The sequence below is a fragment of the Galleria mellonella genome, unplaced genomic scaffold (assembly GCF_026898425.1).
Source record: "Galleria mellonella isolate WM207_F2 unplaced genomic scaffold, CSIRO_AGI_GalMel_v1 utg74, whole genome shotgun sequence".
Taxonomy (NCBI): domain Eukaryota; kingdom Metazoa; phylum Arthropoda; class Insecta; order Lepidoptera; family Pyralidae; genus Galleria; species Galleria mellonella.
Window position 1 is genome coordinate 2,396,201 of NW_026442147.1, and position 26,224 is coordinate 2,422,424.

Consider the following 26,224-nt stretch of genomic DNA (forward strand, 5'->3'; position numbering starts at 1 on the left):
TATGTTGAAAATTCTCTTGTATTGTTTTAATTTTTACGACACCTGTGGTGTACACATTTTTTGAATAATATTGTTCCTTAATAAAATGGGTGTTCCCATATTCGATACTTCTAAATAAAGATATTTTTCATTTTAAAAACATCTATACAATTTGGTGAGGTCCAAGCAGGGTCATAAATTTACGATAACGCACGTTGAATTATTAATTAACCGAACAGGTTAATTTCAAAGTAATTTGTATTCATTGAACATAATAGTTTTGACAACATCTAAGTTATGTTTAAAGAAAATTGTGATATTAATACACAAGTAAGTCCCAATAAAAAATTATAAAGGTAATTATTATTAGAATTTGTAAGAACCCATTCATATAGAAATGTATCTATATTATTAATAAAATTAAATGAAGACTTAAAATTGTTTCCTGTTACATTAGGCATATACTCGTAAATTATTGAATTACGGTCTTTCTGCAAAATTACATAGAAATAAGTTCACTAGCAAACACCAATCAATACCCTTTCGCATTTATCATCTTAGTCATAGAAAAATGTTTTATATAGATTATTAAAATCGAAATTAAATTACTAGTATAAATTAAAAATTTAATTATAGTTAATGACAAGTTTGTAGGGAGTCTGAGTAGATAATATGGAAAATTTACCACGACTTTTGTACTATGTATTATTAATAAATAAATTTAAATAAATAACATTGCTACAATCGTTATGTTTTTAGGTAAGTACATTATATCTATTACCAAATCTAATCAATGTCAAATTACAAATCATGTTGTAATCTAAAAGTTTGAATATTTGTATATACAAATAATATGAAAATTGTAATTTTTAACTCATAAACTGTGTTTTTACACATATTAATATATTTATTAGGGAAAGAATGAATACAAAGTGCGGCCGTTAAAATGCATTTCACTCTCGAGAATTTATGGACCCTTTTAAAAATCACACTGAAGGCGAACTTATTATTAAAACTCCAGCAGCTGTTACAAGTAGGGATGGGTGCTTTTGACGTAAGTATTCGTATTGAAAAAAAAAAGCAGACGTGTTCCCAGCTGCTTGCGTGTAAAAAAGGTATTCTACCACTTAAATTCTTTGACGGATAAAAAAAATATGAAAAACTGAGATTGCGTTCCGCGAAATGTTCTAATTCGATAAGTATAGCAATTAGAGACGACGATCACAAGTTTATTAGAATTTTAAATGTTGTAGTTTATTAGAAAATACCAATATTTTGTTAGGATCTCAATTTGATTTAATTAATTTATTGTTGGATAATTAAATATGGATTTATTGACATTAAAAATCCAGTATTACAATTTTGATTTTCAAAAACTAAGTAATAAACATTACTATAAACCAAAAAAGATGGCATTCTTTATAGGATATCATCATGGGTATTTTTTTTTATTAAACATCAACGTGACTAAGATAATCAGAGCAGATATAATAATCTAGCAAATAAATTTCAATTTAATTTCATTTCAGAATAATGTTTCGATCTGAATGTGTTAGAAATTTAGGAATTTAATATTTACCTTTTTTTGATCCAAATAAAGACTTTATTTTCGATATCGTTCTCTTCTTCATTTTTCTACACTGTCAGCAGATAGAATCACTTCCACAGAAAAAGAGCTACACACATTAATCCACAACAGACAGAAATACACGCAGCACTGCGTCCTCCAGTTTTTCAGCCGGCTGAGTGCTTTTTGCTCCTTTTGCCGCTCTTATTTCCGTGGTACGAAAATAGGCCCAGCGCAACACTTGCATCGAGGCAGGCGCATCACTCATGCGTACATTACGTTTATAAAAAAAAAAAACCAATTGTAAGTCCAAGTTATAGTAGAAAACAAATGCAGTTTTTATTAACCTGATTTCAGATCTTATTTAGTCACTCTTATCTTTTTTATCAAGCGTGGGCAGGCATCAGATGATAACGAACGAATAGTTACCGAAAGTTAACACGCGCGGGTTTACAGGTATCGTTCAAAAAGAATACTGAGAGGCCAGTATTTTTTCGACAACGTGTTAAACAAGATATGCGTTATTGTATCAAAGGACGACTTCGGTTCTGTTACGCAACTGCCGATGCCGGTTACTAGCCGTTTATGACCAACGCTTTACGGATGACAGTAAATGTTTCAGGCGGGAACCATCGCAATGACGGCTATTCTTGAGCGTGCTTCGAACGCAACTAACACGCACCGGCGCACGCGCACAACACGACTGTAATGGGCAACTTCGGTTCAAAACTGACACAAAAATTGTCCCAAAATCACGAACCCCCATCCGTTAATAGAATACCATTTCCGTCGAAACCCAATCAAGCGGCGAAATGAAACGGAATCAAGTCATAAAGATCGGTCGGAGTGTTTCAATGGCGTGGTGGTGACAACACCGGAGACAACGTATCCGCTGACTTTTTAAAAATGAGACGAGAATGGCATTTTCGAGAAACATACCGAGCTCACTTCGAGAATGGGCTGTACCCTCATAAATCATGAAGGGTGTGAGAAGAAAAAAAATATGGCATTTATTTAATGATAAAGCAGGACAGAAGTATTAAGGTTATAATACTACAATGGGACGAGGTGGCAAAAAGTGGCAAGATTTTAAGATTTTAACAAGTCAATGGAAATTAAATCTAAAATATAAATTGGAATGTAATAGGTATAATATGATAAACATTTTTGAATTATAATTATTAGTAGTAATTATCAATATTATCTACACATATAGATAATTCTTGTTTAAGTAAAGGTATGCATTAATAAATTATTTCTCTTATACCTTCTGCAACTTTGATAGCATATATGTGATTATCGTCGTAAACACACTTATATTTTTTATCTTGCGTGAAATTCTAATCAAGTAGGAACCTATAATAAATCTTCATATGAACTTAACGTTCCCATTATACATTACCAGTACGTAATATCATTTCGCTGACATTTATGTCCGTTGCAATGAATATTACCGTGGTTTATTATCTGGATAAAAGCGGATTGATTAACCTATAATAGACTAGCAGTTTCCCATAGCTTCACTTGCATGGAATTTTATCTTTCATATCTCATGTTTCAAGTTAAAAGTGGCTAGTATAAATTGTGCAAAGATTTACATAATTATTATTGAAAACTCAGATTCAAACATACAAACTTACGATTTAAACGTGAACATAGTCAAAATCATAAATCTTTGTGCTACTCACACTAGCCATTCAGATTACGGAACAAAACTTTATGTTCTGTAATGCGCAAATTCCAGTCAATTTCTGTTCATATATATAATAATAAATAATATATAATAATTTCTTTAATTCAAACAGTAAGTACATAAAAACATGGGCACATTCTTGTATTATCTCTATTATTACTTCTAGTTTTAATTTAAAGAAAATTACTAGTATGAATTTTAAATATATAAGAGAGCTAAATTAGTATAACAATTCAATAAACACTCCTTCGTGATCACGTCCACTTTAGTACTGTACTCGTAAAAGAATAATTATGCATCCGCTTCAGTTCAACATGACCAATTTGGTCTTGGTGATAATGACTTCCTCATTATTTGAATACACAATATGTGCATTTACTAAAATTGGTTTTTTAAAAATAATAGAAATATTTTTATAATTATATTCTAATAATCTTTACATGACTTAAAAAGACTAAACAGGCGGAGTATGTACCCACACAAGTAATAAATTAATAAACAGGTCTAATTATAAATGTAGTTAAAATTTATTAAATTTTAATTGCTAAATGTATTATTAAAAATGGTTTCAAACGATGTTATTTATATTTTGTAATTTACTGAGAATTGTAAAACGACAAGTTCTGATCTTATGGGAAGTGAATTTTTGTGATGAAATTCGTGAGATTAAAAATAATATTTGTTTGATATGTTTGCTACATTTGCTTATTTAAGTGAAAAGAATAAAAGGTTGATATTTGTGTGACTTTCATAGACTCCTAAATGAGATTTGGCAAAATTTTGCCGGACGACAAAATAACCTTCATGTCGCATGGCATTAATAGGCAAACATTAAATACAAATAAGAAATATATTTAAATATTCAGTAATGAACATTTAAACAATAGAAATGTTTGTACAAAAGATTTTATATGCCGTTTACTGAATTGTATTTGCACACACAGTCAGCCATTTCGCAAAACAAACGATGCACACTTAGACCGTGAAATATGTTAACGATCAATACGTATTGCTTGTGTCACACTGTTTAGAGTGTTAAAAGTTTGTTTAGGTTTGCTTCATTTGCAAGACTTTAAGCACTGAATGCATTGGTACATTGCTTTAAGCTCTTAGATATGTCAAGGATATATTGTAAAACTTTAAAAGATAACATTGTCAACAGACTATCAGATGTATTAATATACAGTGCTAAAATTATCCAAGAAGTACCTATTTCATTATTATTGTATGATTTTGGACAAGTATACATTAATATTTTAGGGACTATAAATAATTACATATTTATGAGATCTCCACTCTTTTTTTATTAGTTTTCAAATTTGTTTTAGATGAGCAATGAAATTAGTAGGTTTAATTCGCGCAGCTGTTTTCATACGTCCCGTCTGTGAATGAGAATCTTATTGATGGATCGTAATTGTGTAAAGATTTATTCAATAAAGAGGAATTAAAGCAAATATATGATTTTTATAAAAGTATAATTAAAGTTGGCCAGCATTATATTCGATGGCGCGAGACGAACCGCTCAGTAACTCACAGTTGGCTGCACATGCGCATCCCAACTTACTGGCAATCGTGGATGCGCTCGACCAGACACGAGGAAAGTTGCCCCATCACAGTCTACAATTACTTAGAAACATTCACAGTACTCAAATATTATTTTTAAAAGATTCACATAGATTGACTTATCTAGTTTTAGCACATCACTCGACACACGAAATAACGTTCCGAATTCCCATTGCAAAGGTCAAACGAATAAAATGTGGACGTGCCCGAACTGGCATGTGACCCAGAGAGAAAGTGTCGTCATATAATAGGGACACTATTATTATTAAAACAAGCTTTTACCCATAAGTTCGACCGCGTGACCGGGATACTGATCGGGATAATATCCTTCTTCATCTCATAAATATTTAAAAAATAATATCCGTAATTAACAATAAAAAACAATGCCAGTCCATACGTGAAAATAAATATGCAATGTGATCTTCAACGTGTTTTTTTTTATACCACTTATTTTACACCATATAACAAGCATACGGCCCATTTAAAGATGGATTATTAGAACGGTGTGATTCAATATGTTACAAAAGTAAAATTAGTCTGTTCGCGTTTATAATGTAACAGAAAATTTAAACTAATGGATTAAAATCTACTCATTTCATGGTGAATATTGCGGGAGCCTAATATGAACGCTAAAAAAGTTTTTGGATTAATCCTACCTTCTTAGCATTATGAACATGACTGTGTAATATGAATAGAATGGAAAGTTCAGTACATTAACGTATTTGATTACAGTATTATCTAAACCGAGGTGGCAGGAATTTGATCTTCAAAACATGATATTAGTGATAGTAGGTATGAAGACATAACGGGTAAATACATAAATATTGAATGTCGGATATAAAATTTCATGTTCTTATTTTACACCATATATTTCAGCTACTGAGTAAATTGGTTGCACGGAAAGTATTTGCAATTTAAAGAATATGGTGATTATTACGACAGTGAACTTATTAGGTACTGTGATTCAATATGTCACAAAAGTAAAATTAGTCTGTTCGCGTTTATAATGTAACAGAAAATTTAAACTAAATGGATTAAAATCTTCTTCATTTCATGGAATTGGAATATTAATCTTAAAGGGAGCTTAATCATATAATATGAACGCTAAAAATTTATTTATTTTTTGATTAATCATTAAATTAAATATAATGAATTTTATAATTAATTGTTTTAAAATTGTTACCATTAATCTTCATAGCATTATGAACATGACTGTGTAATATGAATAGAATGGAAAGTTCAGTACATTAACGTATTTGATTACAGTATTATCTAAACCGAGGTGAAAGAGGGAATTTGATACGCTTGAAAAGCAAAACATGATATCAATAGTGATAGTAGGTATGAAGACATAACGGGTAAATACATAAATATTGAATGTCGGATATAAAATTTCATGTGTACTAATGCAATGCACCGAAAGTTAAACAAATATTACACTTGACCGCGATAAACTTCGTACCGATGAACTTTTAACTTTAGGAATGATAGGCTAGTTGCACAAAGATACATAAAGAGCGATGTATTAGAAATTTATTTACAAGGTTTTATTTGTGTGATATATCCACGGTGGACAAAAATTCGAACGTATTAAATGCCACACAAATAAATTAATGAATTAATATATATTAGTTGATATTAAGTGTAAAACATATTGATAACTTAAATAATTTTCATGTATAAGAATGATGTTAAATTGCATCGATAAATCTCGAATTTAAATCTTAGAGTGCTGTTAGACATCCAAAGAAATTCTAATACACTACAGTGGTCTACCTGCACATGTTTATTAAAACTTTTTGGTATATAAATATGTTGATACGTAACAAAAGATGTTGTTTGATTATCTTTTTGCTTATATTTAGCAAACACCTTACTGTTTAGATCGAATTGAACAATAAAGTAAAAATTTTTTTATAATATTTAATCTTAAAGGAGTACGTACTTAATCATATGAAACATGTCAATGTCCTCCATAATATGACAGAAGTATTCTCACCAGCATAATTTACATACTACGTATATGAACGAGACCAAACGAGAGAGACAAAATAGAACGACAATAAAACAAAACCTGTTTATAACCTATTATTGTCATCAACACTGAAACAAGGAACTGACGTAGAACGTAAAAGAATCGCACGCTACTAGCGGTGATCACAATTTCAAGACTAGAACCACATGAAACAATAGACTGATTTCACATTAAACGTGACTAAATTCAGCTCATTATAATTTTACTATTGCATAATACAAATAAAAATAGAAATTGCTAACAAAAAATCTTTAAACCTGCAAACAAAATTTGACAGCATTTAAATAATTTTAAACGTAATTTTTAAAGGTTCCTTTTAATTTTAAAGTATTCTCAGCATGAGCAACACTAATTCTCGAGGTATTTTGCGGTTGCTGGTTATGGTGCCCAGTTTTTTTTACAAAACTGCAAAATTTTTTTCCAGTCTCAACTAAAAGTGCGGCTCCGATTCCAAATGAGACTTCTTTAATGGTTTGTGACGCTGCATTGACCCGCAACTGCCATAATTCTACTTCGCGTGATTGCTTATGGACGTCAAAGCATAAATTATATTCTCTCGAGTTCAGAGCAACGAACTCTTTTATTATGCGAAAAAATGAATATAAGAAAGTTTTCTATTGTAAATAAATAACAATCGAGATTAGCAAACTACAACTTACTTAAGTTTTAGAACTAAATCAAGATATTTGTGTAACTGATCATCCTTGATAGAAAGTAGCTCTAACCAATTTTATGCAAATAGATAATTACGTTTTAGTATAAATGCAAAATGATCAGCTTGTATGGTAATAAAACTATAAAAATTGTAGATTGGCACATCAAATTCAGTGAAAATAGATCTTTTCATTCTGAGATATTTCTTAACTTGCATTAATTGATAGATACACAGAAGACTAAAATCATCACGAAACATAACTACTTAAAAGGGTACTTGGTAAAAACAAACTAATAACAGCATTATTAACAGTTAATACGTAGTTAAGGTAATTGTTAACCGGAGATAATATTCAGTAACATAACTGTTTCTTTAGATATAATTAAAGAGTCATAGTGATTGAATACATATCAAGTACCTACACGCAGACAATGCATAATTTTGAAAGAGGCATGATTGAGTTCGTATGCAAATATCGAAGCTTAAAAGATTTGTTTGTCAATCACGATGTTGATAATCGTATATTTGTACCTTAACCTTCGTGATTATTGTTATCGTGCACACTGTTTTGTTCTACGATTTGTACTGTTGATATTCATTGAGAGAGCTAGATGGAAATTAGCCTTTATAAATGTGAGTGTCGTAAGAAGTGACTAAGGGAAAGCGAAGGATGGGCAGCATTGTCCCTCTTAAAACATCTCCAAATCATAACAACGGTTACCAAATTAATGAGGATTTTTTCAAATATCTCCCACGTACAGGCATCATCTAGATACAATTTTATTATATTACTCTTAGTACGATATTCAGAGTTACTAATTAATTTGTTTGCAAAATTTTCGTTAACTGCCTATGTATATTTGTTATCTTGCAAGGGCTTCAAATAACCTTATGTTAATCGGGTATGTAGTTAGTTAATCAAGTATGCTGTCGTCACATTAAAGAACAGGTGTCCGAAATCAAATGCACAATGTGTGGGCGACCCGAAGGTTTACCATGTGTTCATACTTTTACATTCAATTAACTATTGTGACAATTTTTTAAAGAGTAAATAACACTACAATATTGGCTGTCGGTGGTAAAAATAATTAGGTACTTTGCTTATATTTGTAATCATAACCTTAAAATAAATTCTGGGTTGTTGAACTCTGTAGTCTGTTTATGCATATTGCCTGGGTGTTATTACACTATTTGATCAAATATTATACATAATATGTTTCTATAATCCCACCAACAGCAGATATAGCTTATTGCGGAAAATCTTAGACATAAGTTCATAATTACTTATTATTCAGATAATCTTACTGTTATTGTTAATGATTTATTAAATATTATAATAGTGCACGTGGTGTTCGCGTATAAAAGATTTTTACATTAGGCAAAATTATTTTTTGTGTTATTAAGTTGCATGTAAAATGTAAAAGTTGTATGTGAACCTTATTAAATAAATAAAAATAATTATAAGTACTACCATGATAAGGATGAAAACGAAATATGATCTCACTGATATCTAAACTATACGAGTATATACAAAATATTATATCATAAAATATTTTATCGATATTGAAAATAGATGTCCTTAGATAAATTATTTTAGATTGGTCTACATATTATTATGACCTAACTAAAATATACGATATAAGATAAATATACTTGTGTGACCATATTTTGATCAACACAATTATTAAGATAAAATTTTACTGTATTTAAAATTGTAACTGGTACACATATCAGTGCCGCTGTGACAGTGTATTACGAGTAGAATATCTAGGTGTTCTTTGTAAATGACTACACAGCTAATAATGTTAGATCAAATAGTTTTAGGTGGAGTGTCAGGTGTTAAAAAACGTGCTAAAAAACGGTCAACCAACTGTTGGATGACGCGTTGTTTTTCTCTTATTGTATAAAAGTCTGAAAGTATAACATCTTATTAATATAATAAAATTGTAAATAACCGACGTCGTAGGAGATTTTTAAGAAAAAAGAAATATATATATAAGGGTTGTTAACAAGAATAATAGAAGCCATAACAGTTTGTTCCAGCATCACACGAAAGTTACTGCGTCAAATGAAATGCGGTTTACATAGTTGGGTTCCTGAATATACATACATGTACATATATACATACAGCAGAAAGATCTAGTGAATAAAGTGGCAATTTAAACTGAAAAATAGACCTATTTTGATACGTCATTTAAAATCCACGTGTACAAAGTTGCGGGTAAAATTTAGTTGGTAATATAATAAATATAAATAAATACTATTTTTAACGCTACTATTTTCCATTATTTAAAATATTACGCCGTAATGCATTGTCGAAGCATTTTTAAGTAGACACTGTCTAGATGTATATGATCTAAGTTAATTATAATAACATATTAATTTTTATTTGGTGTAGGTTAATCTCTTTACATTAATTGTAATAGGTAGATAGTGACCTATTTGCAGCTATTTCAAATGGATATCAGGCTGATGTCGAAAGAAGAATACATGATTGATGATCCCAATTTCCTATTGATCGCTTTAATGCTATCATGAGGCAGTTTATTTATGTTAGTAGTTCAGTGTGCATTTTGTGCAATTACGCAATTAAAACTACATTCCGTACCTAATGTAAATAGTTATACCGTATATTTTCAATTGTAGAGTATTACTTTTTATAGTTGCGACAGCATGAAATATATTGAATGCTGTGACTTTTTCTGCGTCAATTAAAATTAAAAGTGTCCTGTGTGTTAAACTAGAATCTGATCTATATGTAGATCGAAATTAATTTAAATCCGTTTAGTCGTTTAAGCGTGAAAATGTAACAAATTGTTAAACATATTTACAAACTTTCACATTTATAACATTAGTAGGATCATGGGTGTACACGTATATATGTGCACATACAACTATGTATATGTATTTTTTTTTATTTTGAACTTGTTTTAGATTTTTTGTTTCAAGATGTGTATGGGCTTGATCTTTCTTATCTGATAGTAAGCGATGACAAAAACTAAGATGGAGCGCACTTACCCAGAAAAAAAATATTCACCATCGAAGTAAGCTCGTTTTATAGAAATGTTATAGTAACACGCATGTTAGATAATTCATTACACACATTGTATATAAACAATGGCTTCATAGAACCCAAGAATCTTTTTATAACCTCATATTTGGACTTTACAGGATGAACACGAATTATGACGGGAATAAAGGTTATTTTAACGAATAGCATTAATTGTGCTAAATGATCATGAATTGTTAGACAAAGAGGAGTCAATGTGCTTGGTATTGATCAAATGAGGACAAATTACATGTCATTGTTCATAAATGGATACGTTATGGCTATCTTAACAATTGCTGACGGCTATATTTTAAATCTCAATAAAACACTAGCTTCTATCGATTAAGATAATAGAATGAAGTCAGTACTAATTACATTCAATTAAAATGTATTGTTATTGCATAGTCACTAGCCTTTTTTTTCATAAATAAGTGATAAATGATATAAAAATAGCCACGACATAAACAAATATAATGAGAATAAATCATTACGATAATATCAATATGCATATATGTATGCATATATTGTATGACTCATAATTTTAATAAAACTATATTATTATCCCACCGGTGTGCATACAGTACAATATAAGTGCTCAAATATAAATGAAGTAGGTATTTACTTAGTGGTTTTATTTACTCGTTATCGTGCATTTTCAACATGTATTTTATTTCGACATTTTTTTTGTATACATTATGTTATATCCATCCATTTTGAATTGATGACTTATTTCGCAAATGATGGTATTTATATGTTGAACCCACCCATATTAATTAACAATAGCCGTGTGGTTCTAGCATAGAATGGGCCAGCCCTTCTTTTTCTGTCTGTGTCGTAAGACGCGACTAAGGGAACTTCAAAGGATGGGCAGCAGCGTCCCTCTTAAAACATCAACAAAATCTAACTGCGGTTGCCAATCCGCCTGCCAAGCGTGGTAATTATTGGAAAAAACCCCTCAATAATAAAGTGTTTAGTAGTGGATAGCTTACGAAAATATGATCATGTCTCGGAATACCGCACTCGTTTAAAGTGGCTCCCAATTAGACAGCGTCATAAGACACATGTCCTAGCGGTCCTATATAATGTCCTTAATGATCTCAATTCTCCTTTCTACCTTCGTTCCCGATTCCAATTGTTACGTCCTCCTTCCAGACCTAGACGTCTTTGTCTGAACCAGTGCAGGGTACTGAAGCTTCCCAGCTGTAAAACCCATTTTATGGGTAATTCATTTGCACATCGTGCTGTACAGCTGTGGAATTATTGTGTTATCTTGTATTTGATATTTATATGTTGTATTTAACGTATATATGTGTAAATATATATAATGATTTATAATTTAATGTAAATATTTAATTTCTGTCTTGCACTACTACTGCCCACTCACTATTTCCTATGCCACTGCGTTAGGTTGACTGGAAGAAATCTCTTTTAGAGATAAGTTCGCCTTTGCTAACATTGTTATTAATTTATTGTTGTTACTGTATGTTTTAGTACAATAAAGAATATATATATATATATAGTTGATAGCTGATATAATGATGACGATTAAATCAATTTACCCACATCAAAAATTGGAGACTACCATCGCTGTTTTACTCGCGGCGAATAAACTTACATTCTAATGTTTTTAATCTTTACTCCAAGTACCACAGTAATATGTTTATGATTCATACAGTGTTGTTTCATGGAAAAAAATCTAAAATTATCAATGCACACAATTATGTAATGCAAGACGTCAACGAGCATTTTCACTGTCGTTGACGATGTGACCGATGACCTTCGATATCCGAACTTATTTATTACGCTGACCACGAACAAAATGCGTCTCAATCAATTCGTTTGGCTGCATGTGGGCGAAGACCTACACGCTAAATATTTGATGACAACCGATTCTGTTAGTATAAAGTTTCAAAAGGAAAAGGTTATGATTCGAATGCCACAGAAAAATTCTGTAGCTATGTTACTACGATTACGAGTACATTGTCAATTCTGAATTAATTATGATATTTCTTTTTGCAATTCGTTGTCCTGGTCATACGATATAGACTTGTCCCATGTTGGTTCCATATTCACTTTGACGATAGAAGCCGCCGTTTTTCTTTCAGCAAAATCCTTGTGAAGCGTGTTGACACACAATTTCGTGTTAAAAACAAATATTTTCAATCTAATCGTAGATACACGAAATATCTCGCCATTCATCGATGTGTTTCGTCACGATTGTTTGATCTTCTCTTTTAATCGGCAAACAATTTTTTTTTATGCTACTTAGAATAGCAAGCAAGCTGACGGCCCACCTGATGGAAAGTGGTAACCGTCACCAATAGACATGAGCAGTACCATGGATATAACAGAATATACTGTTTCGCAAATGATACCCCTCATGCGTTGCCATTCCTGAGGACCCAGGTGTTATTCCTCTGTACCATGTAAATTCACTGCCATATTCCACCCTTTAAACCGAAACACAGCCATGCAAACACAACTGTTTCACGGTAGAAACACGAATGGGACAGAGGTGCCCAAGCAATCGACTTTTGTGCAAAGTCTGGTAAATAGATTGAAAGAATTTGGTGTTTGGTATTCGGTATAGAATAATATTGATTGATATAGGGAGTTGGTTAAAAGATCAGAAGATGATGTCTTAATATGTCATTAAACTTCTCTTCTTTGTAATATACAATGCTAAAATAAGAGGATTTTGATCCATCGGATATATGATTCTCGAGTGTGTTTGCTGATTTAAAATTTAATTTTTTTATGCAACTTAATAAATTGTTATTTTATGATAACAAAAATGCATTTGTATTCACTACAAAAAAAAAAAATACAGAGCCCCTAAATTTAAATTGCAGTTATATGGAATTGCATTATTAAAATTTCATCATATAACCTAAAATAGAAAGGAACAGTATCGAAGACCACTGAGAACGCCCTCATATGTTCCCTAGAGGGGAACATAACTTCCTATGTCGTAGATATGTATCCGAAGGACGCAGGAAACTAGGTATAAAGTCAAAATATGTAGTTTTAATAGAGTCGTACCTACATAAATAAAAATGTTATTTCGTGACCAAATTATGAAAAAATAATAAATAGTTGTAACTTAAGTACTTAAAGTTATTTGCGAACTTATGTAACTGTATCTTAACAAAATTTTATTAAACTATAATAAATTATAAAGATCATAATCTATCGTCTATTAAGAGGTAATACTACATTTTACAAAAAATGAATTAAGATATTATAGAACGTAACAAAAAATAAGAAAGCAAAAGAATAGTGTGACTAGCACAAACGAATTTGGCTGCTTTGTTATAAAAAAAAAAATGGTAGACCGGTTCTGCGTGAGTCGAGCTCGCGCACTGAAGGTTCCGTACCAAGATGTGGTGAGTAATAAATAATGGAAATATATTAGAAATAAATCAGATTTAGGCAATATAAAGAAATAAATCGAAATAGTTTTCTTCTAACTATATACAAAATTTGCCTTAAAAAAATCTCGTATACATAGCGGCTGTCCAGTGCAGTAATATCCTCATAAAAGGAGACGCGTGGTCAACAGTAGGACATCAGCGGGTGAAGAACAATAATTGCAATATTACTTGCAGATTACAAATGATAATCTAAGGCATCATAGGCACATAGATATGTAAATAACATTTTATTGAATAAGTAAATTATTGAATATTATTAGGCATGTCTATAAAATATATTATTATATCATATATAATAAAGAGCAGTAAATCCCTTTCCCTATGACCTCGATATGAAATACAATTATTAACTACACCAATAAATATAAAGAAAATACAGATGGGCAAAGCACCGGGTTTAAACCCGGTGCTTTGGTAAAAACCCAATAAACACCCATAAACTCCCATAATCACCCAAAAAAATAGGTTTTTACGTATTTTTTTGAAAATATGTAAGTAATACCAATAAATTATTTTTATAAATTGTATTGATCAATTCTACAATATTAAATAAAACGTTAACTAATAATATTTCAGGAAATTTTAAAAATCTATATATAATAAAATGAAAGTAATTAATTTTCAGTGTTTTCATGTTGCAGTTGATCAACATGTTGGCCTTTTGCTTCCCGTAGATACTTTAAAATTTCTTCATAACACCTCGTTCGCACACATGGCCGTATATATTTAAATTCTTGAGCCACTAACAGTCCGAAATACTCATTTCTTTTATCCTCTTCTCCATAAATTAAGCATTTAGAACAGTTTGTTTCTTCTTTCAGTAAATTTTCTTTTACTTTATCCTCGTTTTTTTCTTTGTTGCGACGACGCTGGGTAAATCATCTGGACACTGGGTCTCACTATCGCCAAATATATTTGGAGATCGGCTTCGGCTACGGCTTGGCAGACATTTTTTTCTTTCTACAATTTTAAATTAAATTTATTAGAATAAATGCTTCGAACACACGCGATCTAAGTACCTTTTTTGTTTATTATACCTTACCTACCTAGGTATAAAAAGAGTACTTACGTAGATTTTCTTTTATTAACTGTTTTATACGAAGATCTTGATCTCTCAAATTAGCATCCATTTTACTTCCAGTGATTATCAACTAAATTAATAATCCACAAAGTATTAAATAACGTTTTTATGAAATATTTAGCACAAAAACAATACCCTTTAAATATCGATCGTCAGTAACTGTGGCTGACTTACCTATATTCTAGCAAGCAGGACTGCCAGATGTGAAGGGGAAATCCCCAATAAATTGTTGCATGTGACTGATGATGTGAGCATGTTCGTTTCATAATAAAAATGTTGCCAGGTAACCAAAAAGTCGTATGTTTTTGTGCGAATTACGATCATAATCTTTACGATCGTACATTAAAAAATAGACAAATAATAGTATGAGTACGATTTAAATCGTATATCTGTCAACCCTGCTAGCAAGACAGCGACAAAATCACGTTGCATAACAATGTAGCCCAAGCTTATATCTTATGAAATATACGGAAGAGATACGGACTTAGAAAAAACAGAAATGTTGTTCTTTGTGGAAGTCATTGATGAAATTCTATGTATTTTAGCCCGCAAACTTTCTTCAAACAAAAACAGCGCCATCTAGTATCGAGTTCTGTAATTATCTCTTTGTTTATGGATTTGAAGTAAGACCGCCACGCATGCAATACATTATGACTGGGGATTCCCCTATTCGTCGACGCTGAATATGAGGCGACGACAATCACTGTCAAACGTGTTCACTATTACTCTGACTCTGGTAACGTGACTTCCTGGTAACGTGTTAGGTAGGAAAAGCAGTAAAAAAGTGCATATTAAGGGAGCAGATTTGAAATAATATTTATACTTAACAAGAAATAATTAAAGGTAAGTGGATTTGTGAATGATACAATTATATCATGATCACTTAACAATTTTAACTTAAAATTAGATGTATTATTACAAGCTTTTATTTAGCTTGCGTTATGTAAATAAAAGTATGTAGGTATGTTCGTATGTTGATGCAATTATCCTCAATCCTCAACCGACTGGGATAAAATTTTCCATACACGTTTATTTTGGATGATAGTGCATAGTTAGCTGAGAGTCGTCATTGGATAATAATGGTGGATAGCCTAAGATGTGTACTAGATATTTATTTTTAACATAATATGCGTAAGTACCTAATCGAATTAAAGAAGTTGCTGAGAAAAATACAGAACAATACGATAATAAACTAGCGTCTGCGTTTAATCCTCCGAGGAGATGTAATTTTACAAAGGTTTTTTGTATTTATTTTATTATTTTTTTAATAAATTTATTGTAAATAACAAGAAATAATCATTGTAAAAAAATAGGCACTCTATTGTTGAATTTTCGTCAGACCAACTAATCATCGTTCATTTTTTTAGGTTCAATGGGGAGACCTAAAGATTTACGCATATGGGAGCACTACCGTACTTTACCAAACAAGTCTGTTTCTTGCAAGCTTTGTAATAAGGTCTACAAATTCAGTAATGCTGCCAAAATGCTTCAACATCTTATCACTTGTCCAAAATCTCCAGAAACATTAAAAGACTCTATGAAACTTATAAAAGATAGCTCGTCCAAAACCAAAATGTCTGGACTGTCAGAGATAGAGACAAATGATTCTTTTATAAGCCCCTCGTCGTCTGCTAACACTACAATAAATGCTGAGTTTCAAGACACCGATGATCATATAAAAACAGAATTAGCGAGAGCTATATTTGTAACAGGGACGCCATTATCGATGGTGCAACATCCTTTATGGATACAATTTTTCGAAAAATTGCAACCAAAATTTAAAATACCTTCACGTAAAGCTTTAGCGACAAAATACTTAGATAAAATATATAGAGAAATGCGTTTTGAGTTAAATGAGGAACTAAATGCTTGTAGTTACTTACACCTTCAGTGCGATGGCTGGTCTAATTTAAGAAATGAAGGAATAATAAACTTTCTTATATCAAAACCTCAACCTGCATACGTTAAAAGTTTGAATACAGAAAGTAATCCTCACACTAGTGAATACCTTAGCCAAGAAGTTGAAAAAGTAATGAAAGTGTATGGAGCAAATAAGTTTCTTGTACTTATTGGCGATAACGCTAGAAATATACAAAAGGCATTCGAATTAACAAAACTCAAATATCCACATGTTGTTCCTCTCGGTTGCTGTGCACATATCCTTAACTTGTTGTGCCAAGATATTGTAAAGATACAAGAAGTAACTGTGTTTATTATGCAAGCCATAAATATAATAAAAACTGTTAAAAGGAGTCAACGATTAAGTTCCTTGTTGATAAAATCAAGGCAGGGTGAAGATTCTACACAAACACTAAAATTGCCTTGTGCTACAAGATGGGGAAGTCATGTTACTTCGTTAAAAAGTTTGAAAGCAAATAAGATAGCTTTGCAAATATTAACAGTTAGAGAAGATGTGGTAATTTCAAGAGATATTAAAGATTTAATTCTAAGTGATGATTTCTGGACGAAGACAGGGGAATGTATAAGTATTTTGGAACCAGTCACTGAAAGCATATTTTACTTAGAGAGCGACCAGAATCGTTTGCATCGCACATACATTACATTTAGAGATGTACAAGCTAAGATACGTTTTGCATTAAATGAGATTTCGACATTGAGCGAAGAAAGCAAACAGCAGATTCTAACATCAGTATCTTCAAGATGCAATATGGCAATGAGGCCAATACATTTTGCAGCATATATTCTAGACCCCAGGACTCTAGGAGTCGAACTTACTCAAGAGGAAGAACTTAAGGGTATGGAGTTTATCTACAATTTAAGCCAACACTTAAGTTTGTCAAATGTAATGGCAGATTTGGCGTGTTATAAAGCTAAAGAAAACTTTTGGGCCAGAGGATTTGTATGGAGCTCATTAGATAGCATTGAGCCCCTAATATGGTGGAAAGGTATTTGTGGTTCCACTGAGTTAAGCAAAGTAGCGATTCGTACTTATCTAACTATTATTCTATCAGCTCCCTGTACTTCGGCAGCCACTGAGCGTTCCTTTAGTATCCAAGGCTACATACATAATAACAAAAGAAATCGACTTACAACTGAAAGAACTGAAAAAATTTCATTCATTTGTTATAACTGGAATCTTAAACATAAAGCTGAATGCGAGGACATTCAGTTTAATGAAGAAAATACCTTAGAAGCTTTCATTGAGCAAGTAAATGAACATAACAGTTTAGACGAAATAGAGCCTATCGAACCTATACAATTCATCGCTTGTAATAACTCTGAATCTGACAGTGATTGACTGTAGTTTTACATTTTACTTTCATCTCTTTCTTAATAAACTCAAAATCAAATTAAAAGTTTTTTATTCTGTAGGCTGCATAATAATATTGTCTATGTCCAGTATAGTGGACGTCTTGCGGCTGAGATGACGATGATGAAGTACAAAATCATAAACACCCAAAAATTTGGGTGTTTATGGGGTTTAAACCCAATAAACCCAAAACACCCGGTTTTTACCCACCAGACTTTAAACCCACCCAGGTGGATTGCCCATCTCTAAAAGAAAATATTAAAACGGAACCCCATAAACATAAACGCTTTCCAAAGATTGAATACATCGATTAAGTGTACAGAGTAATTGACGTAAGATATTGCACTTGATATTATTTAATATTAAGTATTTTTTTAAGTCTTTGATATAAATTAAGGTTGCGATTATCAAAATATTAGCAAAATTATGTCTTATTACTGATTACTGCCTGTAAATATTGTTGTCAGATTTGAACTTATGTAAGTTATTTACGTCTTTTTTTTTCTCTTAATATTTATTAATGAGCTTAAGTTGGCAATCATGAGTAAGTACATTCAATAATTTTAATAGACGTCAAAAGGTTTGGGATTCGATTACTGTTTTTGTAAACTTAATCAAGTTCAAGCCAAATTTAAGAATTGTGGTTTTAGGAAAGAAAACATTTTTTATACAACTTAGAATGACAAACAAGTTGACGGCCCACCTGATGGAAAGTGATAACCATCGCCTCATAACAGAGTATACTGTTTCACCCATGATTCCCCCTCATGCGTTGTCATTCCTGTGGGCTCAGGTGTATTCCTCTGTACCCTGTAAATTTACGCTATATCCCACCACACAGCCATACAAACACAACTGCTTTACGGTTGAAACACGAATGGGACAGAGGTACGAATTTTGTACAAGGTCTCCCTCTGGTAATACTAAGGTAATACATACCTAATACCAAGGGTATTATGGAGTAAAAGGTATGTAGACACCTATTATTATGTAGTGCCGTTGGTACATATTGTTATTTTTTCGAAAAATACAATTAATTTTTTTTCATTCCTTATTAATGAACACCAGTTAAGGAATGGGTTACGTTAATTAACACACTTTACTTTGACTGTTTAATTTTTTTTTTTTTTTTTTTTTTTTTTAAAAAAAAAACAAAATGAAAAATAACTTAAAATAAGAAATTCAATAGATACTCGTAGTATGAAGTATAAAAGTAGGTACATAACACACGACAACAACAAACGACTATGAACTCCTATGAATGTATTCATTAGGTATCTACTAAGGCCAAGATGACTTGCTGACTAACGTTCTCAGTTGATTCTGACGATTATTGTTCGTAACTCATTAGTACCTCAATTCAGTAATTGTCGGAAGCCACACACTATGTCATGGCGGTGAAGCCATAGAAGTGGAAATATAATAAATAAACGTCGCAATTTCCATTATGTACTTATTTTGGTCTTCTAATTTTTGGCTCTAAATAGATGAAAAGAGTTTACTTGAACTGCAGATAATTGAATTTCGATATAATTTAAAGGGTTGACAAATATAAACAAAATTAATTAGAGATAGTATTTTAGAAAAGATGTAGTGGAGAAGATTGATTGCTATTAAGTAGCTTTTGTAACATTACGGAAAATACTTTAGTGGACATATCACTTTGTTTTTTATATACAGATGTACAAAATTAGGTGTAACCCACGGCCTCACCGACGTAAATTAGTATATAAAGTATTCTATATGCTACGTTAGGATTTAACTCACTTCATGTACTAAATTCGTTAAAATTCTTTTAGTAATTTTTGCGTGAAAGAATAACAAACGTCTTTCCATCCATCTATCGTTTTAAATTTTTGCATTTATTATAAAGAAAGATTTTTATTGAGGTAAACTTTGATTTAAGCATTTTTAAATAATCACTTTTTCCATTATTTTTCGTTCGGAATGCAATTTCATCCAAGAACGAACGAAGAAGAAACTCAAATATTGCTCTTTTTTTTTCAAAAAGTTTAATTATATATACATATAAATAATGAATTTGTGTAAATATAAATTACTAAGCAATATCAAATCATAAAATTCAAAATATATAGTATATAATTAAAACAAATCAATAAAATAAATCAGTTGCAGTGGTCAGAGTCCAGTTCCTAACCAGTTTCTAAGGCAGCACCCGTTTACGAGTATGACGGACGAGCCAGCCATCATTGTGTCTAATCATATTTTAGGAAACACAATAACTACTTAAATACGTAAATAAAATAAAATATACTAAATAGGTACTTGTCTAATCTATCTTTATCTATTTCCGTAGACGAAGATGAGTTGTCTCTTTCCTTGCAGTCGTTTACCGAGTGTTGCTAATTTTGTTAAATAAATTTATGAGAACATACGTAGAATATTTTTAATTTGTATGCAGAAAATATATTAACATCTTAAAAGGGAGTGTTTTGTTTCCTAATTCCTAGTGTTTTCTTATGTTGTAAAAATCATGTGCAACCGATTTTTCTCGTAACAAAATATTCGTATACTTTTCATTCAAACGTTATTCAGTAATTAACCACTTGTTTTAATTTTATAATTTTCCTTTATAATTTTATTATCCTTTATAACCTTTTCACCAGATTTAAGCACGTCTGGCTAGATACACATAGATAGACACTACATATGTGTGTTAATAACACTATTTCCATACACCAAAATTTCAAATTAGAATAAACAAATATTTCGTAAATATTTATGAAAAACATATAAGGTATGTTTCCTATAAGTTAACTAACAGTTTTTAAACTTTATTTTATAGCAAGTTACCATGGGCGTCGCCAAGATTACTTTAAGGAAGGTGTATCTGTATCTACACAATAAACTTTTAACTAATTTAAGTTTATATGACAGTGCGCTTACATGACATGGAAAACCAAAGGATTTTATAACTTTTAGTGGTTACTTTATAGAGAGGCACTAAGCGCGTGGAGTGCGAGTGGATACTGTTTTATTCGTTTAGTATTGTCGGAACAAATACAAGGGGAACATGTCAACATTCTTCCTTCAAACAACACTAGCGAGTAGAACGTGGAGAGGAACGGACGCGGACAACGCCTTTTTAAATATAAATTGTTAAAAAATTATGTTCAGCCTTGTGCAATTAAAATTGTGTTTCACAAAATAAAATCGACTTTAATTATAATTTTGATGACTACACTACTGAATTGATTTTGATAAAAATTTTATGGAAGAAATCCGTTTAGATAAAAGAAAGAATTTTCCAAATTGATTTACAATTAACGAAGTTATGCGGTACTAAACGTTAAAAAAGTGCAACCGAATTGAGAACCTTTTGAAGTCGGTTGGAAATATAAAATATAGATAAATTATAAATGTATGCACAAATTGAAACAGTAACCCAGTAACGACAGGGGCGTGCAAGTGAATCCCCTTGAACCATGCTGCCGGCGCCCATGGAAGTTACTACGTTTCGTAGTATTTAGTTTACCTACCTACTACTAACGATTATATAAATCGATTTGTGTTAGACGCCTTATAAATTGGCTCAGATAAGTAATTAGGTATCTACTATATAGGAATTAATGTCTCTGATATCTATTCTTGGATTCCTATTGTTGCAGTACTTATCTAACTATTAGAAAGACAACTATTCGATAAAGGCCTTATTAAGTGCGACTCGGATGGCGTGATATTTGTTCTACAGTCGCAAACTAGCGAAACACCTTCGACTCATGACGCAATCCCAGCCTTTTGCGCGCCATTGCATACATACATTACCTCCTATAGATACTGCGATAAAACATTGACTAGCGGACTCCATATTTGTTTGGGTCCACTGAGGTGGAATTAGACTAAAACAAATAACTCAAAAAAATTATAATAATAATAAAAAGAAAAGCTAAAACAAAGAAGTTGCAAATGAGTGGCACTTCTTTGTTTTAACTTTACATCTATATCTATAGATACGTTTCTGTTAGCATACGCATGAGAAAGAACAAAAAATAGTATGTTGCTGTCTCATTTTATATTATCCATGCGGTAGCAATAACATACCTATTTATCAATAGATTCGATAGCCATTTGTTTTAGGGGGACTAAATTTAAGGTGGCATTAGAGTAAAACTATCTATTTTCACACTACATTTCGTACGGTAGGCAATGAGAACAAAGTGGAAAAGGTCTAAGGATTCTTACAGAAATGTTCATTTCATACACTTTATGCATACGGATTCCGGAAACTTGACTCCTCTATCAGATAGTATTTAAAGGGTCCATTTGATTATTACAGGTTAGTCCTCGCTCGGCTATGAGCATTGAATTATTGCGAAGCATTATTATTGCAGAAGAAGCAGAGCATTATTGCGAAGAAGAGCCTCGTCAACAATCCACTATAATAATGAAAACCACGATACTCTCTTGAAAGAGTTTTCAAGAGAGTATAACTGAAGAGAGAGAAATAGGTTAGCCCACCCTTCCCCGGTACCTACAGCCTGCCATTTACGCATTGTGTATGTATACTTCCTCATCATTAATCGAGGAACGAAACAATGTTCTCAGAATCTGAACGCTAGTACGATTAAATGAAATAAAAATTGGAACACAACCGTAGCCTAATAACGCCAGGTACTGTAGGCGTTCATAGGCTACGGTAACCGTTTACAATTAGGTAGACCGTATGCATGTTTGTCATTTCAGTGGTATAAAATAAACATAAGAAAAACGAGTATTCGCTTCGCTCGCTTGATCTAACTCCAACTTTATGTTCAATTGGACATTGCTTGTTGGTACGGCTCGCTTTACGCGCGTTTTGTCTTATGGAAATGAATGGATAAAGGTTCTTGTTGTCATTTTAGTATGCGATTAAGCAGAAGTCGCAATTTGTTTTTCATTTTTGTGTATATTTCGCGAAATCTAAATCGATTTCGTCGATTCTTTTCATGGCAACCGAATGACTTTACTTCGTGTTGATGCTATTTTAAAAAGGGAAAGAGGATAGTCTTCGAATAAATATATTATATTTTTTATTATACTATATATTTAAATAAATATTTATATATTTTTTCATATTTCATTCGCTTCGTAGAGATTTGGAGTAGTTGAATGCTCCGAAACTAACGAAAATTAATTAATGTTCTTTGAATATTTCCACACATGTTTTTTAATATTTATTTTACTTACGGGATTTTTGTATTAAGTATAAGACATATTAGTTTTCGTAAGGTAATGAAATGGGGGGGGGGGGGGGGTATTAATAGTAAAGAGGGTTCATACATAGCAATATACCCTCCCTATCAGATCAAGACCCATGTAGTTTTGTCTGGAAACTATCATGATTAATTCTTGTTGAATTTATCACAATGGGCTAACCAACCTGTTTTCATGTACCTAACTTCTCACATTGGTGCTCTGCTTGCATAAACCCATAGCACAGGCGAGATACTATTCTATTTTCACCCATTAAAAAAATCTTAAATGGAAATTAAACAAAATTATGCAAAATTTTAAATGGAAATATTACAAAGATATATACATATCAAACAAAGCATAGTTGTCTTTTTAAGGAACATTAGTATAGTACTTAAGTATCAAGTTAGTTCAGATAGAGAAGATTAAATACTTATCAGTAAATTTCAAGATAATGAAGATATTTGATTACTAGACCACAATTATTATCACAAACATGATAAAAGTTTTCGACTGATATTAACAAATAAATTATTAATTATTTAAAAAATCTATATTATTTGAAATATACATAAATAAATATGGTCAGTTATTTATTAGAAGGCACACCCAAAATACTAGTATCCAAGGTTCAAGACTATATATTTTTATAGCCCAACATTGTTCTCTATTCACAACAAAGAAATATATTTTAGCAAAACTACAAAATAACATGAATATTATAAAATTTAGAAACACAAAAAAGATATGTAGTAATTGATTTATTTATATTAAGTATATAAGATATGAAAATGAGTCTTTAATATAAATAAAATATTTGTTTTCTTTTTACAGTATATTTACAGCACAACATCTGTCTCACTTCAACGAAATACAACAAAAAAAAAATATTTATTTTAGAGCACTTAGTTTAGGTGATTTGTTTGGTTTTAATTGTTATGTGAATTAAATTTGAGTAAGTACTTATTAATTCAATTCCCAATTTATATTGTTTGAAAATGTTTCATTATCAAACAATAAAGTTTGGAACAAATAAATGGAACATAATTAAAATACAAACAGAAAATTATATAATAAGTATGTTATATATTAAGTTTAGGTACTAAGGTATTAAAAATACAATTCTTAAAAATATTACAAATAAATTATTGATTCCCCATGGTTATCCACTGACAGCGTAATATAAAAATAATATCTAATAACAAGGATTTAGAAATAGTAAAATATATTTCTAATTTTTTTGTTTTCTTTAGGTTTGCTATTACTACATGCGCTAGAAAGGTTCTAATAACATATCCTTGATAGGACCTTCACACTTCGCCTATTTACTTAATCTCACTATTTATGAGATTACTCCTTAAAAGAGACGTATTATAATCGTGATACATTTACTAATTATAAAAATATGAATAAAAAACACTTACCTTCATAAATCTCCATGTCGATTCCAGCCAAAAAATTAAAAGTTTTTCTAAATTAAATCGTTTCTATGACGACGCATGACAGTAAACTCTAATGAGATTCCTATTGGCTGGCAGCAGCATGGATGTAAAAAAAATTTTAGGATAAGGATTTCAATTGGAAGCAGTGAGCAATCAGATTAAATTTATTTAATCGATTTTAATCGAATTGATAACAATATTTAAAATTTTAAACAACCTCAAAATCAAAGATTGATATATCACCGTCTAATATTATTATTCTTTTTTTATTTTAATTCCATATACGTCAGAAAATAAATGTAGTCTAGGTTCTTCTTATCATTCTTACCTGTCTCCTTATATATATATATATATATATATATATATATATATATATATATATATATATATATATATATATACGAGGTCTGTCCGGAAAGTTCGTATAAAAGTGTTCTGGAATGCGAGAAAGAGGAGTGGGGAGGCCAGGTAAGCGCAGGACCCCTTCCTTATGTCCCTAACAATGCTTCAGTTCTGGTCTGACCGCCGTGCGGTGCGAACTGGCTTGTCACGCCATCTGTGAAGTTACCTCTTAACGAAACCCCGTCGGCATGGAGCCCGCTTCCGTTGAAGAGCAGCGCGTCGTAATCAAGTTTCTCTCGAAACTCGGCAAGAATGGCCGTGAAATTTTTGCCGATCTAATTCGATAAGACATCCGGGGAACCACGAACAAAAAAATCAAGAAAATCCCGCTCAAATGTCAAGACAATGTTGATTGTTTTTTTCGATGTTCGGGGGATTGTCCATCAAGAATTCGTCCCTCCAGGTCAGACAGTTGATGGAAAATTCTACGTCGATGTGCTCAGACGCCTCAAAGCTCGTGTGGCACGAGTTCGTCCAGAATTGGCGCGAGAGGGGCGTTGGATTCTTCACCACGACAATGCCCCTGCCCACACCTCTCTTGTTGTCCGTGAGTTTTTGAGTAAAAATTCCATTACGGTGACCGAACACCCTGTATCTTGGATGAGTCAAAGACAAGTGGCCTATGCAACCTTTAGCATTACAAAAGATAACTCAACAGAGGAATGATGAAAAATTACCTCATGTAGAATTCGCCGGATTTGGCCCCGTGTGACTTCTTCTTGTTCCCAAAAACCAAATTGGTACTTCGGGGGCGGCATTTGGGGGACATAAATGAGATAAAAAAAGCTACGACGGGGCAGCTGAGAAACCTACAACCAGAGGACTTTCAAGGAGCCTTCTCACAGTGGAAACGGCGTTGG

The 26,224-nt window shown here is 31.6% G+C and overlaps 2 protein-coding genes across 5 annotated transcripts in view; one reads left to right on the plus strand and one right to left on the minus strand.

The window, feature by feature from the left end:
- The window catches only part of LOC113516026 (putative uncharacterized protein DDB_G0277255), a 47,939-nt gene extending 22,870 nt beyond the window's left edge, over positions 1 to 25,069 (minus strand). The window contains exon 1 of one of the 4 annotated variants that reach the window (XM_052901024.1): positions 24,945 to 25,069. In XM_052901024.1, coding sequence (XP_052756984.1) covers positions 24,945 to 24,960 — 16 coding nt within the window. In that variant the 5' untranslated portion in view covers positions 24,961 to 25,069. Of the gene's footprint in view, positions 1 to 1,558; positions 2,704 to 24,944 lie in introns of those variants that run through there. The other 3 variants (XM_026900365.3, XM_026900360.3, XM_052901022.1) reach the window with 3 other exon arrangements.
- Positions 14,364 to 22,794, plus strand: LOC128202069 (uncharacterized). Its single transcript, XM_052901026.1, has 3 exons — positions 14,364 to 15,899; positions 16,424 to 17,812; positions 22,625 to 22,794. Exons 2-3 carry the CDS (start codon positions 16,429 to 16,431, stop codon positions 22,627 to 22,629), a joined length of 1,389 nt encoding a protein of 462 aa, XP_052756986.1. The 5' UTR covers positions 14,364 to 15,899; positions 16,424 to 16,428; the 3' UTR covers positions 22,630 to 22,794.
- Positions 25,070 to 26,224: the final 1,155 nt, after the last annotated feature.